General features: G+C 38.9%; 1 protein-coding gene across 3 annotated transcripts in view; it reads right to left on the bottom strand.

Moving 5' to 3' along the window:
• The window catches only part of SULF1 (sulfatase 1), a 123234-nt gene that overhangs the window by 46389 nt on the left and 56708 nt on the right, over positions 1-20137 (bottom strand). For all 3 annotated transcript variants that reach the window (XM_088130844.1, XM_088130842.1, XM_088130843.1), the window contains 3 exons: positions 19383-19619; positions 11609-11848; positions 435-586 (listed from right to left, as the gene is read on the bottom strand). In XM_088130844.1, the coding sequence (XP_087986970.1) occupies positions 435-586; positions 11609-11848; positions 19383-19554 (564 nt within the window). In that variant the 5' untranslated portion in view covers positions 19555-19619. The remainder of the gene's footprint in view (positions 1-434; positions 587-11608; positions 11849-19382; positions 19620-20137) is intronic.

The following is a 20137-nucleotide window of genomic DNA, read 5'->3' as shown; positions in this document are numbered from 1 at the left end:
AATTTTTCCCAAACTTCAAATGCCTTGCTGTAGCAAATTATTATAAATAACATAGACAGTACTAGAAACCAGAAACTTTTGTGTATTATCTCCCCCCAAAAAGGTAAAAGATAATTGCTTTTCATGAGAGACAAAGTGTGTCTGTGTAATTTTGTGTGTGCGCGCACGTTTGTGTGTTGCCACAGTCAAGTTTCCAGGATTTAGTATCTTTCATAGTCTCTACTTCATAACCAGAAATCAATAGTATTAACTGAGAAAAAAAAAATCCTTTACCTTCTATGAACATATGTGAAAAAAAGTTCTGACCACACAGCCAACACAAAAAAATTAGGAGTACTGTTACAATAAAGTGATTTTAAAATATCATTCTTTCTAACAAGAAAATAATAGGTTTTACCGGTGTACATCACAAGACAAGTGTGATTCTTCCATACCTTTGCATATTCAAATCCATGCTTCTCTTTAAGGCCATTGCGACAAACAGTGTAATTATAGAAGCGAGAGTTTTTGATTAATCCAACCCATTCTCGCCAGCCAGGAGGGATATAGCTGCCATTGTATTCATTGAGGTATTTTCCAAAAAAAGCTGTGAAAGAAAAAGAAGGCACGTTCAAGGGCACTTGGTGAACAGTGATGTATTATGAAGTAAGGAAGGAGCTAGCTGGCTTACAGCAAGGGTTGGTGACCTAAAGGCCCAGATCTGTGCACAGCCCTCAATGTTGTGGCAATTGGAGTTTTTTCCTACTACAATGACCAAGAATTGATGGCACATTCTTCATCATTTTGAAGCAGAAATGCACAAAATGGAGAAATACAGAAAATCCTAACCCCACAAATATGCATTCTTAACCCCTCCCCTTTTGCATTATCAGTCAACCCCAGTCCTTGATTCGTCAAAAAAAAAAAAAAAGTTAAGGCTTGCCTAATGTTACACTTAAGATAGTTCTTGCTGCCATATTCAGTGCAACAAGAACAACAACAACAACTGGCAGTGGTGAATGCATTCTTGAGATGGGGTGGTTCTGCCAGCCCTTAAAAAATTGTGGTCAATCCCTTCTTCAAGAAACCATTGCTGGATTCAATAATATTGCACATAATTTTTGTCCTGTCTCCAACCTTCCATTTTTAGAGAACATGGTTGGTTTGCAGCTTCAGAAAGCCTGCAAGTAATGAATTATCTGGACCCTTTTCAGTCAGGTTTAGGATGGGATAGAGTACTTAGATGACACTGATCATACTTGTTGATGATCTCCGGTGAGTGGTGTGATGCATCCCTTCTGACCCTCCTTATACTCTTAGTGCCCTTCAATACCATCAATCCGTCTAGACTGACTTGGGATTGGGAACATGGGGTTGCGGTCCTTCTCTTATCTCCAGGGCCAGTTTCAGTCTGTATTGGTAGAACTGGAGAGATCTAGCCCTCAACTCCTAGTTTGTGGGGGTCCCTCAGGACTCTATACTCTCTCTGCTTCTATTTAACATCTATGCAAAGCCGCTGGATGTGGCCATCCATCTGCGTAAGGTTAAGTATCATCACTATGTTGATGATACTCAATTATACATATCTACCCTAGGGCAAGTAAGTGATGTTGTCAAGGTCCTTTCTCAGTGTCTGGAGTCGGGCGGGGGGGGGGGGGGATGTTGGATGGGGAAGAAAAGACTATGGCTTAACCCTACCAAGACTGGGTAGCTGTAGGTTTTAAGGTCCCCTGGTTCTGAGGACTTTCCTTCTTTAGTTCTTGGATGGGGTAGCATTCCCCCAGGCAGAACTGGTGTACAATTTGGGAGTCTACTTGGACTCAGCCTGCTTGAAGACCAGTGACTACTCAAATCTATTTTGTGTGCTAATTGTGCTCATTCCAGGATCAAGAGGCCCTACACTTGGTCACTCCTGGCTTGCTCACCTCCTATTTGGACTGTTGCAGTGTGCTGTACGTGCAGCTGCCCTAGAAGGTCCTCTAGAAGGGGGCCACGTTATTTGTGGTGCTCCCTGTCTCCGGTTATTTTTGCCCATTCCACTAGGTCTCCCATGGTGGACATGCTCCAGGTCCCTTTTATAAAAAGTATCATCTGGAGGAAGCCAGGAGGTGTGCTTTGTCTATCATGAACCCTGTCCTTTGGAACAATGTATCTTCCCTCCAAGGTTTGGATTTTCCCTATCCTGTTGGCCTTTGGTACAGTCTTGAAGGTCTGGCTTTTCCCCTAGGCACTGGGCCAGGGGAATTTTGGAATGTGGAATAGTTGTGGATTGGCTTCTGTTTATGTTATTTTTTTCTTCTGTGTTGTTTTTATGTTGCTGGTTTTGTTTTTAGTTTTAATTTTATGTTAGCTGCCTAAGATTTGCAATTTGCAAGTTAGACAACCATACAAATCAACTAAATAGATTTTTTTTAAAAAAAGAACCCCACAGTTTCAATTTTATGCATTTTGCAAAACCGCACTATTTTCAATGCACTAGGTTTTATGTGGCATATCATTTTGGGGAATGGGGGTTTTAAGTTTTTAAGAGATGCAGTGGGTGTCATAAACCTTTGTAAGCCTCTTAAACTTATTTTTTTAAACTGCATTTTTAAAGAAAGTGGGAGTACAAAATAATTGGCTTGATTCATTCTGGTGGAGCTTTGAGAACTACAAAAAGGATGCTGTATATTGTTCTGTCTATATCCAAAATGTAGATAGACTGAAATGTAGACTGCAGGTATGACTGTACCTACTATTTATGAATCTTATATACTGCTTTAATCATAGTCCTAAGTGTGTACAAATGCATAAATAATAATATAATAAACAATAATGCAGCAAAATAGAATGCAATAATACACTAGATGGCTCTGCAACTGACTGAGACAGCATACTGTTGATGCTATTTCCTGGAGGTTTTCCATAACACCCAGGTTTTAATTATTTTCTGGAAAAACATTATGGAACATGCCACTCTTGCCCCTGGAGGAAAGCTGTTCCAAAGGTACATTGAGGAACAAGATCTCCTCAATCAGAGGGAACGCTCAGCATATAACCTCTTTGCTTGCTTACAGTAGATGGGCAGATTCTATTTCTAACAGGTAGACTTGAAGATACCCAAGCACCAAGCCAGATAAGATTTTACTAGGTCCCAATTCTTCTTCTGTGAATATATGTGCACACAAGAAATGTCTACTACCATACATGATATTAGATAGGGAGGTTCAAATATAATTTTTAGGGTATATGGTTTAAGGTCGCTTAAAAACCAACCAAATTAAAGGTTACTAATGCAGTTAGTTTTTGTTCCCATACAAGTAGCCAACAACTGGGGGAAAAAAACAAACCCTACCTTTAAGAGAATTGGTCATAATATAATGTAACTTAATTTGTGATAGCATTAGAAAGTTAGAGACCATTATTTGTTGAAAAAAGCAGGACAATGCTGTATATTTATCCAACATTGGGGGTAAAAGACTAATTAGAAGGATGCTTAAAAAAATTCATTAGAAGCTGAATAATTAAAATGGATTTGCAACTGTGTTCGTCAGTGTATATGATGGCAACAGTTGCAGTAAAAATCTGATGTTAATTAATCTGTGATTTATAATATAAACCAGCGCTCCTCAGCTAAATGCCCTGCAGATGTGTTGACTTTTAATCCTCATAATCCCCCATACAAAACCAAGAAAAACACTCCAGCTGACTGCTCACATCTTTGTACTATTCAAAATGCCCCCAGTCAGCGAATATATTTAAAAACAGAAGCAAGGAAAACTAGGAAGTAATTTCTGTTTGTATAATTAATAAACATACAAACACAGCTGAATTAATAAAAAGTCTCATTAAAAAGTAATACCACTGCCTGTTTTTTCATTATTGTAACTAATGGCGCCCACAGGAATAATAGGAAATACATGTGTAAATTTTAATGAGATAGAAAAACGGCCAGTACCCAGATAAAATCTAACTTTCCAGGATACAACACCATTGTTTAAAAGCATGTAAGTTACCTTGCCAACTCCATTATTGAATAATGGAGTCTATTTGAATATGCTCAATTAAGCTTGGATAAACAGCAATCCTTAGCAAGGTAAACAATTATTATACTTAATATATGTTTTGATGAGAAAAGAGGAAATGGTCAACAAAGAAACACATTACTCCCTTAAACTTGCAACTGGTTTTAACCTTTTCACCAATTTCCTTCCCCCCCCCCATTAAGATGCTAACATGTCATAGTTGTTTTCATGCTACGGTCGAAGCAGTCAGTAACATCCCAGTATCATTCCGGTATTTGTAGACACATCCTCTGAATATGAGAATGGGGCCAATTTTGCAATAAATCCTATTTATCTATCCTCAACCTCACGCTTACCTGATATCTGAGACTACAATGTGCATTACTCTGACGACAGACTGTGCTGATCTGGCAGATGCCGGAGGGCATCCAATTGACTAACACCATTTTAATGGCAACACTCCAAACATTTTTAAGTCTCAAGTTTTCTTTCAGAGGCAACACAATCCCTTTCAACTAGCACTTGCTAAAATTCAGGCATTGGTGAATTATCTAAGAAAGCTGTTTTTCTGGGTCAGTTCTAAGGGCTACCTTGTTCAGTGAACTGAACTGCCTTATGAATATCTGAAAACACTGAACATCAAAAGACATACGTATGCGAAAGTAGAAATATTTAAACTCCAGTATTTACTGTAAACTATTGTAGTAGATAATCAAGGACATGTTAGAATATGCCTATCCCACTCTTCAACTGTAATTATCTCATTCATTATTAACTATATCTCACAGAAATATTCCTTCTCAAGGGAAATACATTTCTAGAAATTAATTGTAAGTGATGCATTTGAGAAAGTCTCTTTTCCATAACTGGTGGACATTTTTGCAAAAGAATATTTTCCATGCTATTGTATCACTTAAAAGAGTGTGGCCATTCAAGATGACAACTCTATTTCAAAGAGTATGAGAGAAATCCAATGTTGCCATTTTGGCTTAGAGAACTATATCGTCATATCCTTTTTCCTGCAGTCTCCTGTGTCCTCCCCAAATTTGTTCCAGAGGATTGCAGTGAGGAAATTTGTTCCATCAGCATAGGCTTCTCCTCTGGTAGAGGGGCAAGAAGAAAATTACACATTTCTTTATTCTTTTCCATTAAATCAATCTGGATGTGCTACTGGCAAAATGAGAAGTGCCTCAGCAGTTGAAAGAAACTTGAAAAAAAATAAATTTCCAACTTTCCACTAAGCATAGGGCTATAACACACAGAACAATAATTACGTCCCAGCAGCTATAGTTTTCTGTACCAACACAATCTATTAAATTGCCTTATAAAAGTCTATTAGTCTGTCTAACTCAGTATTGTCTACACTTGTTAGCAGCATATTCAAGTTATACTGTAAGAAGTATCAAGTGAGCAACTTTATTCATTTTTCTTTGCATAAAAGTAAATGAGAGGGAATTTGGCACTGTAGAATGGATGGACATGACATTATCATTCCAGAGAGTAGACAAGAGTGAATTAGCGTATTAGTTCTAACTGCTTTAATTAGTTCAGATGTAAATCAATTCAATATGTAAACAGAGATTAACATACAGGCTAATTATCATCCCTCCTAGGACCTACATCTTCCACAGCTGGTAGTCTTGACTTCTGAGAATAATACTGATAGAAAAGATGCACCAAGGTAACAATAGACTTGCAACTTTCCTGGCTGGTTTGTGGCATGGTGATATGAATCTTGGGCCCAATGCATGACCACCAAAAGTTCTTAAAATGGAAGGTCTTGAAGAACCTGAAATGTCCTGCAGGGTAACTGCCATAGCATAACTATAAGTCTTCCTCTTGTAACAGCAGTATTTGTAAAACAGGATTCTTTTTTCCATTTGATTTCAATGGAAGTCCAGATCGGATGGGAACTAGTTGCATTCTAGATCTGCTGGTGCCATTCTTGAGTATAGGGATTGCTCTACAGCTCTTGATTTGCTTCATCAAAGAGCAAGAGGAATTTCATAGCTGCAAATTTCTCATGGAATATGGACAAAGAGGGTAGCAATTCCCCATCCAGATAGCCCATTTCCACAGGTTTAGGGGGTGGAAGGTATCAAACATTGCTTGTGGCAGTGTCAATGTTATGGAACTCCCTGCCCCATGAAATCACATCAATCCCTACCTTGTTAGGCTTCAGAAAATTCAGAATTGTTTAAAAGAGCCTTTGATTTATAGATGTGCTATCTATTTTTACTGCTTTTTGGTTGGTTGCTTTACAATTTTATCTGTGGTTTAAGTTGGGGGAACTGCTTATTCCTATGTTACTGGAACTGTATGTGGATGCTTTATTGTGATGATTGTAACCTGCTGAGAATTTCCTCACTATGGGGAGTCTAAACCAACCAACCAACCAACCAAATTTGGACTTCTGAGGCAAGGTATCCATCCTTTTATTGAGATGGGGGTTACTTTGAAGTCAAATGGAAAAAAGAATAGTAATCACCATTTCTGCCTTTGGTTTAGCTTACAAGCTGTCTGGAAGTATTCCAAACCATAGTGGTTTGTCCTGACCTCCATGGAGTGTTGAGCCCTTTCAAACAAGTCTCAAAGCCCAGGTCCCAAAGGCCATCTTAATGGCCAAAAACTCCTTATCCCAAATAATGTAATACTATTCTCTGAGGTTGAGTGGAGTAATTGATTAAAGAGTCTGGGAGTTTATGGAAGTTTGTAAGAGAATGCCTTTGAACACTTTTTAATTCCTGAGAGGTTGCCAAGCCAGAATGGTTTCCATCTTTATTGGATCCATCTGAAGTCCTTCTAGTGAAATGTGATGGCACAGAAAATCAATGGTGATTACTTTGAATTTACATTTTTTAGTTTGATCTATAGATAATGCTCCTGAAACCACTGTGAAACTGCCTGAACATGGTCTGTGTATACCTCAAGGTAGAAAGAATAAATTAGAATGCCATCCAAGTAAATGGTATCAAATTGGTCCATTAAATCCCACAAAATATCATGCTTTAGTATGATTAAAGATAGAAGGGACAGCCATAATGTATATTCAAAATAGCTATACTTGGTACAAAAGGAAGTTTTCCATTGAAGGCCATTATAGATTCTCATCAGATTATAACCCTTAGATCTAACTTGGTGTAAATTTGTGCCTTCCACAGACATTCAGAAGTTCCGAGGTCAGTGGCAAGGGGACACCAGTTCTGAATGGTGATCTGGTTGAAGGCCCTGTAAACACTGCAGAGTTTCAGGTCTTCACACTTCATTTTATGAAAAGCCCAAGAGCTCTAACCAGTAACATACTGTATATGGATGAATGAAGCTGTTTCCAAAAGCTCAGGGACTGTGCTAGGTTGGTTTAAGTACTCTTCTGGCTAGGCTGATACTGCTATAGAGCCTTTGACCACTGTTGTTAGTAACAAGGCAGCTAATTGTGTCAGGTCCTGGAATTATTTATAGCTTCCTTGCAAGTTGCCTACTTCTGCATAGCATGGTATCCTCTGCCAAGACCAGGGTGATCTGTCATGCATTCATATCTGTTGGGGGAGCATTTGTACTGGCAGAAGATGGTTCTGGCAATGTCACTCCCCCCAAACTCAAGAAAGCATTAGGCACCTCCGCATTCTCCCTGCTGTAGTCCACCACTGTCTCCTCCCCCTCGAAGTCTCATTCTGCTAGCCTCTGGCTGACCAAGTGATGCTGTCAAGGTCTTGTCCCAGTGCCCAGAGACTGTTGGGGTCTGGATGGGAAGTATTAGACTCAAATTAAATCCTAGCCATACTGAATGGTTGTGGATGTTGGGGCCACCTGTGTCTGGGGACTTTCTGCCTTTAGTTCTGAATGGGGTTGTACGTCCTCAACCTTTGGGTCTAGCATGCAATCTGGAGTCCTCCTGGACTCTCAGTTCCTACTTGAAGGGCAGGTGAAAGCTGTGGTTAGGATAGTCTGCACAGATCCATCTTGTGTAGCAGTTGCACCTATTCCTGAACCAGGAGACCCTCCTCATGGTCATTCATGCCTTGGTCACCTCATGTCTAGATCATTGCAATGTGCTATACATGAGACTGCCCTTGAAGACTGCTTATAAGCTTCAGCTGGTCCAGAGTGCTGCAGAAGGGCAGTGATGGGCGCACCTCAGCATGCTCTATGAGCTACACTGGCTACCAATTTTCTTCTGTCTCCAATTCAAAGTGCTGATTATCACCTATAAATCCCTATATGGCAAGGCCCAATTACTTGAGGGACTATCTTCCTCCATGGTTTTTGCCTGTGTGTTAGACAGAGTTGACACACTCCAGGTCCCATTCATGAAACAATGTCATTTGATGGGATCCAGGGAAAGGACCTTCTCTGCCATTGTGCCTGTGCTCTAAAAAAGTACTTCCAGATGTCCAAATGACCATCACCTTGCTCTCCCTTAGATGAATCCTGAAGATCTGGGTCTTTTCCCAGACTTCAGCTTAGGATGGGAGGTTGGCTCCTTGAGGATGTGATTGTGTTAGAACAGAGGTCCCAAACTCAAGTGAATATGGCAGGCCCCATTACATTAAATGTGCTAACAGGTGGGCTGTGTGCAAAAATGCAATTAATATTAACATTAATTGAAAGTGAATTTTTTATTACCCATCATGTTCCTGATGTAACAAGCAGCTGCATTTCCATTTGACCAGTCACTATATAATTTATTGCCCAAACCAGGACACTTTTGAGAGTGATGGGGGCACTTAAGTAATTAAATAAAATTATGCAAAAACTATATACTGTAATTTTAAAAAGTACTTGTTATTCCTGAGTTTCCCACTGACCTTCTTTTCCATCCCAGCAGCACCCCTGGCAGTTCTGGCTTTGATTCTTTATGGCATTAGCAGGCAAAGTCGCTGGCTTAGGGGAAGCAGGAGAAGAAAGCACATAAGCTGGCACTGCAGGGGAAGAGCGAAGGCACCATTTCCTGCTATTATCTCCCTTGTGAGCCCCTGGAGAGTTCTCACCTGCTCCCGTAGTGCTAGTTTCTATGGTATCAACTTCTCCCCCTCTTGTACCACACAGGTTATCCTTCTCCCGGGCAGCACCAGCTTCTACAGGATTGGCTTCTCCCCTGCAGCAGTGCCAAGCAGCCACTTAGTGCACTAAATGCACTTCGCACCGCACAAGCAGGCACTATGGGAGAGAAGCTTACTCTGTAGGGAAAACAGTGGGGAAATTTTGTCTAAGGCTTGAAAATCTAGGACAAATGTTAAATCTGGAATGTACAGTCACCCTACTCAGATATCGCTGCCAGGCATGGCCAAATGCATATAGCAGGGAGGGGCAGAGAAGCTAAGACGGCAGCTGCTGATGCGTGAGCCACTGAGGGCTGCGCAAAAAACTCTGAGTTGCATGTGGCCTATGGGGTGCATGTTTGAGAAGTGTTAGAAGAATATGGGGTTCTCCTTCTGAGTTAACCACTGTCTTCTACTAATTGCCTTGTTTTCTTTCCTGTTTTTATACTTGTATACCAGCTAGAGTCATCTGAAGTCTGCCCACCTTATAAATATGGTAAATAAATAAAGATGGATAAGGTACTAGAGTGTGGATGGGTGCTTAACCCAAGCCAATTCATCAAGAATTTGGTCTTCAGGCCTTCTTGGAGTGGGTCCGTTAATGTAGCCTCATGCCACTCTAAGCCTTTTAAATATTCTGCCACTGGGTGGTGCCCTTGTGGTAGCTTTCTGGCCTGGTGATTGGCTGTGGCAGATTTAATGGGGTCTTCAAGTATAAAGCAATGGAGTACCATATTTGGCCATTGCTCCAAAGGACAAATAACAGAGCCTACTTTGTTAGATAACCTTCAGGGTGTTGCAAGTGCTGGGAACTAGTTGTGAGTACCATCACACTTTTCAGGTATGGCTACTGAACACTTGTGTCATGGAGGGATTGGAGCAGTCAGCTGGTCCTGCTGCAATGGCAAAGCCAAAATCAGAGCAATTAGCTGGAACAGCTGGGCTCTTAACTGAACATTCGGGTAATCCCCAGGTTAAGAATGTGTGGTGTAAGGATGACTCATAGTTAAAAAATGGAACCTATTGTAGCAAAATTCAAGTTTAATACACAATGGTTCAAGTTAACTACACAATACTACTTATACAGTATTATACAATAATACTGTTCCCACTTTCAACTTAAGGACAAACCTTGGGAATGGAACTCATTCTTAAACTGGGGACTACCTGTACTCCATTTCTCTATTTCAGCTGAGAAAGCTGAAAGCAAGGGGACCTTTAAGGACTGGAAACAAACTCTTCTGTTCAAGGTAGAGCTGAGAGCAGGTGGGAGTAAATTAGCATGTAGGTTTTAAGTAGTTCAATTACTTTTGCCATAAATCAGTTCAATGCATAAACAGAGATAACACCCAGGCTGATGGCTGTTAATCAAATTGAGGCTTACATACAGTGGGTGATTCATTGGAGGATTCTTGCCTGTGGACTACAGCAAGCATATGTCAGTCTTTGGAAGTAGCTGAAGGAGATGAAACTTGAATTGTTTAGAAAGAAGTCCAGAGCCACAAGAGTTCAAGAGCTGATGTCAGCCTATCAAGGTCAGGAAATAGAAGTTGCAAGGAGTCTTGGAATGTACCATAATGCAGTTAGGGTATTGTAACAGGATCTTGAAAGTCTGCCAAAGCCCGTGTCTACTTCAACTTATACCTAACACAATCAAGGCAGAGTTGTTTTGAATTTCTTTCTTACACTTTCTACTTTCCCAAGACTCAGATATCTTTTCTGGAACAGCTCAGAAATCTCCTCCCCTGTCTTCGAGTCAAACCCACATTCCTTCACAGCTGAAAACTGGATATCAGTCCTCAGGGCAAAAAACTAGGAGGAACTAAGAACTTGAAGCCAAAGAAATTCAGATTACGAAGCAGGAGAGTTGCTTCCAATAAAGGAGGAGGCCTTGGAGAATGCTTTATATAGGAAGAGTCAGCAACCTTAACTAGTTAAAAGAAGTTGACACCCTTGCCTTTTGGGGAGTCACACAGATCTCTACAGCTCAGCTGTTTTTAACTACCATGTTGTTTTAGGGCTTGATATTCAACTGAGGTCAGGATCCAACTCTTTATCACCAGAGTCAGCATCCCATATGTTTTTTGTATGTATTTATTTGTTTCAATTTATTTTTAGGGCAATGCAAAGTACATATATTGGCTCTATGATCTGGATTAGAATGGGGACCAAAGGGTTAAAGGCAGGCTCCTTTTTGAGAACAAGTTCTCTGTATTTTTACTTGAAGACTTTCAAAGCAATGTCCAGGTTGACTCTCAAAGTGTGCTACCATAACTTCCCTCTATCTACCAAGGCTACCACTCTTTAATAAGTTTAGCACCTGTTCTTTTACTTATTTTGATAAAAGCATTATACCTTTATAATACTATTCTAAAAATAGCATTTATTATTATTATCTCAGTGCTACATAAACAGCTTTCTATTGATTTCCCATCCATAAATTGACAAGACACAGTGCATTAAGCTTTGGCATCACACACTTTCTAAAAATAATCCTGCTGTCATTTACAAGGCATTAACAGATGGAAAACGAGCAACCTTTTAAAATCAGAAATTGAAAAAGGAATGGGGAAATTAATTTCTTACCAGTTCTATACCCAGTATTATTGAGATACACAGCAAAGGTGCGTGGTTCATGTGTTGCTTGCCAGGAGGGGGAAGAGCAATTCTCATTGTTAGTATAGACATTGTGATTGTGAACATATTTCCCTGTCAACATCGAGGACCGAGAGGGACAGCACATTGGAGTGGTTACAAATGCATTAACAAAACTGGCACCTCCATTCTCCATTATCTTCCTGGTTTTATTCATCACTTGCAAGGACCCTAAACAACAAAAGTAACAACATCAGTAATTCATGCGTGGCACACATTCAAAGTTCATCTGAACTATGATCTGGATCCCTAATATCGCAAAATACAACTTTCAGCTTAACATTTTAATTTCTCCCAAGAAATTTCCATTTATTAAAGTGTCTGTGTGTATAGACCATTGTTTATGGTGAGAATATTTCAATTACTCAATTGTACATTTACTTTTCTGAAGTTTTTTCTTATAGTAAGATAAATCTCATATTGCAAGCAATAAATTTTTAGATTCCAGAAAGATCAAAAAATTTGAAAAGCTATTATGGGATTAAAGTGAAACAGTGTATTTGCAAATAGGAAGGCTTTTGCCCCCAAATAATTACCTGTGATTCACTGAGAAGAAGAGAAGAATCTGTTGAAAAAAAATGGAATGAGCAATAGGTACAAATGAATACAGATGTGGATGTCTGAATATGAGTGGGAGAGAGCTGCTGTGTAAGAGTTTTTTTGCCTGATGTGCTTAACCCTTTTATAACACATAAGCAGTGTTTTTCTGTTTTCTTTCCTTTCCATCCTTAAGGCTACCAGATCTATGCTGCAACAATCTTCCATGTGGCAGCAGAACTTGAGGTGTCTTTGCTGCCATCTAGTGGTTGTCCAGATATTTGCCAAACTTATGTTCTTTTCCAGCTATTTCTTTCCTCCAGTCGTCTCCACCCATTTTATTTTCCTTTTCCTTTCCTTCTCTTCCTTTTTTAAAATATAATTTTATTAAAATTTTAAAGAAGAAAGATAACAACTAACAAGAACTAGTATTTAGAATAAAGAGGAGAAAAAAAGAAAAGAGACAAGAAAAGAGCCAAAAGTGCAAAAAAGAAAAGAGGAAGAAAATATAAAAAAGTGACTTCCAATTTTTTTTTACATCAGTTATAAGTAAACATGTAAATTAACCTCTTATTCTATGGTTACAGCATTACTTACATTTTTTATATAATCTGTTTTTTCCAGTAATCAAAACCATATATCATAATTTCATTTTTTTTTGTTTCACACAAAAAGTCAATAAGGGATTTCCAGCCTGCATTAAACTGAGACATCATCTTTTCTCTAATCAAAACCATCAACCTTTCCAGCGCAGCTATTCCTTCCCTTGAAGTCATATCCGACCCTGTTTTCTTCTTTCTTCTTTTCTGCTGGAAGGAAATCTGTGGGTGTGTATAGTGCCATTTGTATGTACGAGTGATTTATGTGGGTGTTAGAACAGCTGGCATATGCAGATGTGGATTAATTAATTTTGTAAACTGAGTATCTTATTTACAGACAATTAATTATAATTAGTGGTTTCTGTTACATGTGTGTATATATGTGTGTGTATTTGGCCCTCCCCTCTTTTGGGGGTGTGGCTTTAACCAAGTGTACACAGAGATACACATGGATACTCACATATACCTCTCTCTCTCTCTCTCTCTCTCTCTCTCTTTCTCACTCAGTCACACCCACACACTCTGGGTAGAAGGTAAATCTCTGGGATTGGTTTCAACTGGAGTTGGCAACTTTAAGTTGGTGATATGGGAAAGATAGGTATCACATGGGATTTTTCTCTGTTTTATAACCTTTTTCTACCTATTCTCTGTGGGAATGATCAACTTAAATTGAGTGTCTTCCTTTTAGGTAAATAGGGTAAGTAAACACCACATTTCTTTTTTAAAGTTCAGTAATGATAAATGTACTATCATTTTTCTTAAGTAACGCAAGAAGCAATTTAAGCTTTTTAAAAAAATCTCTTGGAGTACTAAAAATTTTCCTGCTTAATATTTAGTTTCACAGGGAAAACTATATTCCATACTAGAGGCTATATTGTCACATTTTATTGCTTGCAAGGTAATGAGTAAAGTATTAGGTTTAAGCCCATGAGCCTTGCAATTAGTAGCTATTTATATATAAACCAAGTGCTATTAAAAACATGCAGTTAATTTTTAAACAAACACACAACAGAATGGCAATCCCTCAGGGGCATGCTCAGTGTATCAAAACTGTTCAAAGGATTTTCTTTGGTTTAAATTCTGTATTCAGAATCTGAACCTTTTTGGCATAGGCCTATGATATACACAATTGCACAGAAGTCCCAGACGGATTTCAGACGGACTACTCCTAAGTAAATACAACTCACTTCCCAAAATAAATTACTATTTTATTCTTGTTCTCAGTTCAAGAGACACAAATTGGTTATCCATTATCAAGTATTTCAAAGTATTTTTATAGCTAGGCTGGCTATATATCCTAAAGTATTGAAGCCAGGCTTATGCTTCAACTCTTCCTGTGTTGGAACTGGTGTTCGTAGAGAAAAAAAGCATAAGAAGATGAAGCAAAAACCTTTAAATTGCACATCAACAGTGCCTAGACTGCAGACTCAGCAGCCATATGGAGATCTTCTGCAATTGTTCTAAGGATCCAGTAGCCAGGCAATGAAGGTGGAAGCTGAGGGCCAGACAATGGGACCACTTTCAGACAAATAGACCTGATGTCCCCAAGTGCAGCAAGCCATCGTTTCCCATCAGATCTTCCTCTGCTTGTCACTGTCCTGATGTTTCTGCCTGCCCTCTCGGCTGCCCCTCTTCACTCCATCCCTCTAGGCCACGGCACACAACCAAATCAAATTCCCACTCACCCCATACATACCCAACCCAATGGCCCAATAACTCATCCTGTCCTAGAAGGGACAACCATTCCCCAGCCACACCTGCCCAACCACTCAGTGGCCCTGCAGAGAAAGAACACCCAGGATCTACCAACCATCCATTCCCCTAGAATGGGGGAGCTCACACACTCAAAGGACAAAAACAGTTGAGGACATATCAAACCCCAGAGTACTGAGAAAGACCCCTATCTGGAGCATAGCTCTGGAGCACACAAGGAAGCCAAATTGTAAACAGAGCCTCTAAAACAATTCAATGAATGGTGCTACAACAGTAGAGTAGGTGTCCAAATCAGGGTTGGGCTGAATAAAACATTGAATTGATCAAGTCATTAGGTTTATTACAAATCCTTGACAGATTCCATTGGTGGGGAAGTGCCCCGTTCTCAGGAAGATGTACAGTTCACATTGAACAAAGTAGGCAATAAACTTGCTTGGATTCCCATCATTTTTGCCTGGCAGGGAAGCGGATACTTAGCATTAGAGGGCTGTGGCAACAACAGATGCGGGATCCACCTTAGCTTCTGCAGTAAGGGGCCCATTTATGGTAGAAGTTACTGATTATCCCATCTACTGGGCTAACTGGTTTACCATGTGGGCCACCTGATCCTGATACAGAACAAGGTGTTGACTTCTTGACTGATGGTCAGTGGAGTTCCCAAAGGGATGGTAGTCATCATCCTGATCCATGAATTGTGTGCAATGGCTCTCTTCCTGTAGCAGTGAGAGTAAGTGAGAGGGCAATAAATCTGTCTGGCTCATTGGCAAGACCTCAGCAGAATCACCCAGACATTCAACTCAGTAAAACTTGGCTAGGCTGTAAACTCTTATGAAGCTTTAGGCTATCCAATAAACAATAAGGCATAGTTAGATAAAAATCTAACTAAATTAGATGTTGCATTCTAGGAGGAAGCAGCTAAAACAGCTGATTGACCTCTATCAACATGAAGGTGTAATTCTCTCATACACACTGTAGTTTAATTCCAGGACTACTTTCTCTCACCTATCACAGTTACAGATGTTCCAGTGAATAATTTTGGTGACTGTGTTATGTCATTGTTTATACTCAGTTTGTGCGATCTTCTTGCCCGAGCTGAGTAGGTGATCTTCTATTTCTTCTGCTTTTTTGCACAATCTGCACTTTGAATCATTTGATGATTTTTCAATTCTGGCCTTGATTATGTTAGTAGAATAGCTTGCTCTTGAGCAGCCAAAATCAAGCTTTCAGTTTCTTTTTTTTAATGTTCCAGTTATAAGCCATTGCCAGGTTTTATCTTTATCCACTTTACCCTCAATCTTTTGTAGAAATTGACCATGTAATGCTTTTCCTTGCCAGCATTCTGTTCATGTTTTTATTACATTATTTTAATATTCACATTTTGTTTCCTGTACATTCAGTAAGTTCCAATTTTTAACTTGCATCAGTGCTTGTTCTTGACTAACTTTTACATAATCAGCCAATACATGCTTTTCTTCTTCGACAGTTTGTTTGACTTGAAGTAAACCTCTGCCTCCATTTCTGCGGGGCAGGTCTAATCTATCAATATCACTACGGGGATGCAATGCATAGTGAATAGTCATGAGTTTTCTTATTTTTCGGTCCAAACTGTCCAATTCAGCTTGTGTCTGGTTAATAATTCCAGCAGTGTATCATATAACAGGTATGGCCCAGATATTGATGGCTTTGATGGTGTTTCTACCATTCAATTTTGTCTTTAACAATTTTCTCATTCTTTGGATGTATTCTTTACTGATCACATTTTTAACTTGTCCACGCTTGATGTTATCCAACTGTAAAATGCCCAAATACTTGTAGGCTTCATCCTGATGCCTCCTGATGGTTTGACCATTTGGCATTTCAATTTCATTACATTTGTGATTTTACTCCAGTTTATTGTTACTGTAGCACATTTCTTCAGGCCAAATTCCATTGCTATATCTGTGCTAAAAATTCTTACAGTATTTGTCAATGCCTGGATCTCAATTTCCAATTTTTCATAAAGCTTCAGATCAACCATAGAAAATAAATATGAGGTTTTATTAGCATTTTTTGCTGTTTGGTAGCCAAGTTTTTTTTCCCCCAAAATTACTGAAAGTTGGACAAATAATAAGGGTGATAATGAGACCCTGGAAGATGCCTCTCCTAATATTGACAAACCCATATTTTTCATTTCCAACCACCAATTCTTTCTTCCACTGCTTATTTTTTCAATAAAGATTCTAATGTTTTTGTTGACACCAATTGTTTCCAAACATTTGATGATCCAACTATGTGTTAATGAATCAAACGCCTTTTTATAATTAATCCAGACCATATGTAAATTGGTTTTTCAGCTTTTGCAATTCTCTAAAACCATTTTATCAGTCAGAAGTTGATCCTTTGTACTCTGCTTTTCCTTTTATTTCCTTTCTGTTCTACTGGAAGGATATTATTCTTTTCCAAATAATCTTGGATGTTGTCCGTTATTATGCCAGTGAGTAATGTAAACATTGTAGGCAAGCATTTATTGGCCTATAGTTTCCTGGTGTTGTCCATTTTTCTGGGTCTTTTTGAATCAGATAAGTTTTGCCAGTTATTAACCAGACACTGATGTCTCCTTTACGCAATACTTCATTAAGCTGTTAAGCTATAATTGGATGTCAGCTAGTCAGATATCTGAGCCAAAAGCTATGCAATTGATCATTCCAGGAGATGTCCAGTTTTTAATCCTTTTCACTCAATGTGTAACCATTTCTGCTGTTATTAGTTCTTCCATTTGATTTTTACTAAATTCATCTTCAAGTTCTTTTATCCATCCAGCATTTTTATTATAATCTTTTTGAATTTCCCACAGATCTTTCCAAAACTGGATTGTTTCATTTTTGTTTGGTTTCCCATTTTTCAAATTTCTATTACTGTTTATATTTTGGTAGAAAGTATACCATTTATTGAGCATGAAACTGAGCAAACTCAGGGAGGCAGTGAAGGACAGGAAGGCCTGGCGCAATATGATTCATGGGGTCACGAAGAGTCGGACATGACTTAACGACTGAACAACAACAACAAATACCATTTATACTTTTGGTATTATTATTGTTGTTATATTTTTATCCCATGTATGTATGTGTGTGTGTATGTGTGTGTGTGTGTGTAAAACTCAAGGTGGCAAACATGCCTAATACTCCTGCCTCCTATTCTCCCCACAATAGCAGCCCTATGTGGTGGGTTGGGCTGAAAGAGAATAACTGGCCCATTATATCCATTTATGTCAGCCCTTGTGGTTTTCTTTGGTTCAGTTCTTGAGGACCATGGCCATGGACTGACAAAAAGCACGAAAGGAAGGAAAAAAACAAACAAACCAGGCTCAGGCTCTTGAAGAGGTGGTGAAGGGTGAACAGTTAAAAATGGTTCAGACAAATGCTATAAATTCAGAGATGGGCAAAATGGATATTCAGGGACTAGAATAAGTCATACAAAGAGAGACTGCAGAAACTGGGATTGTTTAACTTTGACAAAAGAGGACTAAGGAAGGATGGTGCTTTTCAATTACCTGAAAGGATGCCACACAGAATAAGGTCAAGATGTATTCCCATTATTTGAGAATGCAGGACATGAAATAATGGCAGCATCTGACTGACTGGCTGATCTCAAAAAAGATAAGCAGGGTTTGGACATGTTTGACATTTGGATGAACTGCAGGCCAGATTGGGAAACTGAAAGGAAAACCACTTCTATATGCCAAGAAATTACATGAATGAACCACTGAAATCACTGGGTGTTGAGGTCAACAAGCAGAGTTTACTTACTGACCATTTGCTTCCCTCCCAGAGAGTGTCCACTCATAGGGGGTTACTGGTTCCCACAGGTGGAATCTATTATCAGTGCCAGGTTACCTTAGAGCAGTGTTGTCCAAACTTGGCCACTTTAAGATGAGTGGACTTCAACTCCCAGAATTCCCCAGCCAGCATGGCTGGCTGGGGAATTCTGAGAGTTGAAGTCCACTCATCTTAAAGTGGCCAAGTTTGGACAACCCTGCCTTAGAGACAGATTCTTGTCCAAAATGAGTCTGCCTCTCCTCTTAGATCACTGAGAGAGCCCTGCTCTATGTGCCACTCTCCTGTGAAGTCTGTCCCAGTTGTGACCCCAATTCCATGGAATACGCTGACCTTGGAGATACGCTTGGCCCCTTCATTCCAGATTTTTAGGAAGTTTCTTAAAACCTTCCTTTTCAAACAGGCTTTTGATGCTCTTGAAGCCTAGTGGGGAAGGAGGAAGGCCATTTCATTTTATTTCCTTTTGATTGTTTTATATTAAGTGATGGATTGTATTTTGAGACTGCTTGTGGAGACACTTGTACGCTACCTAGAGTGAAATTGGGGCAGTATAGAAATTGTATAATAAATATGATTAATAAATAAATTAAAAAAACAATCAGCTTATAAATGTGTAAACAGATAAAACAAATGTAAATGCATCCAAGATATTGTGTTTCCAGTGTTCCAGATCTTTAGTGTTTTACACACCCATACACGCATGGCCATTATTAGAAAATTAACTGCTGTTGACAGGCAACTTCCTCCTTTCCTTTGCCACCCAGTTTTATAAAATGCTTCATTTAATCAGAGGTAGCTGAGCATTTATCTAGATGCTGCTGTTAAATAGGAATAAGATATATCATGCTGAAGCAAAGAAACAGTTAATTTTGTTTTTCTGGGAACAGGTTTTCCAAATCTGTCAACTAACTAGGATAATGGGCAGGAAAGGCCAATACATGGAAGGATTATTTACAGAGCAGAAAGTGATTTTCAAAAGAACAATACAAAACCAGAACAAAATGTGATGGTATAAAAAGATGCTGCAATTCAAAACAGACTTACCAAGTTCCACATCTTGGTCATCTGTAAGTACAAGAATAATGTTTGGCCTAATATTTTTTCTTTCATGCTGCCCCCGACCTCTGAACCTTGGGGATTTGACAGGGGTACCGAGGCTCCTTAGTAGTTCAGTGCCAAGCATGGTGCACATAAAAACAATGTAATAATGATTCATTGTTATCAGTCCAAGGCCACCATTAAACCTTTGTGCAAACGTTCCTCTTCTTTAGTTTTCAGGTTCTGTACAATAAAAAGGGAAAGGGGAATGGAAAGAGAGAAATTGACTCAGTTGAAAACAGAACTTTTAGACAAAGCAGCAGGAAATCTGCAAAATATACATAAAGAAAAAGTAGCAGCTAGTTAAGGTGATATGTTGTTAAACTTCCAAGCCTAGTATAAATTATTTGGGAGGAAATCCCATTCAATGAGACTCATGATTGATTAAAAAAAAGATGGATGGATGGATAGATAGATAGATAGCCTGAAAGCATCAAAAGCTGTTCTTATAGCTTCAAATCTGTCTGCATGAGAAACTTCCATTTTGTTTATGGGGGAAAGATTAAAAAAAATAAAAATAAAGCAAATTCCCCAATATATTTTAATAGCATCATTTGACATAGATTTACTTTTTAAAAATCAGATGTATTTTCCCCAAGGCATCATTTGATGGCAGTCTAAGTATTCTTTAAAAAAATGCCTCTACGGATGATAGCTAAACTTACAATATCTTAGTTTTCTGTTAAAAAATAAGTTTCTCA

The sequence above is a fragment of the Python bivittatus genome, unplaced genomic scaffold, assembly GCF_059951505.1.
Source record: "Python bivittatus isolate LINGU-HERP-01145 unplaced genomic scaffold, Pbiv_v1 ctg000840_np1212, whole genome shotgun sequence".
Lineage (NCBI taxonomy): Eukaryota > Metazoa > Chordata > Lepidosauria > Squamata > Pythonidae > Python > Python bivittatus.
Note: the sequence above shows the minus strand (reverse complement) of the source record. Positions and strands in the feature narration are given on the sequence as shown.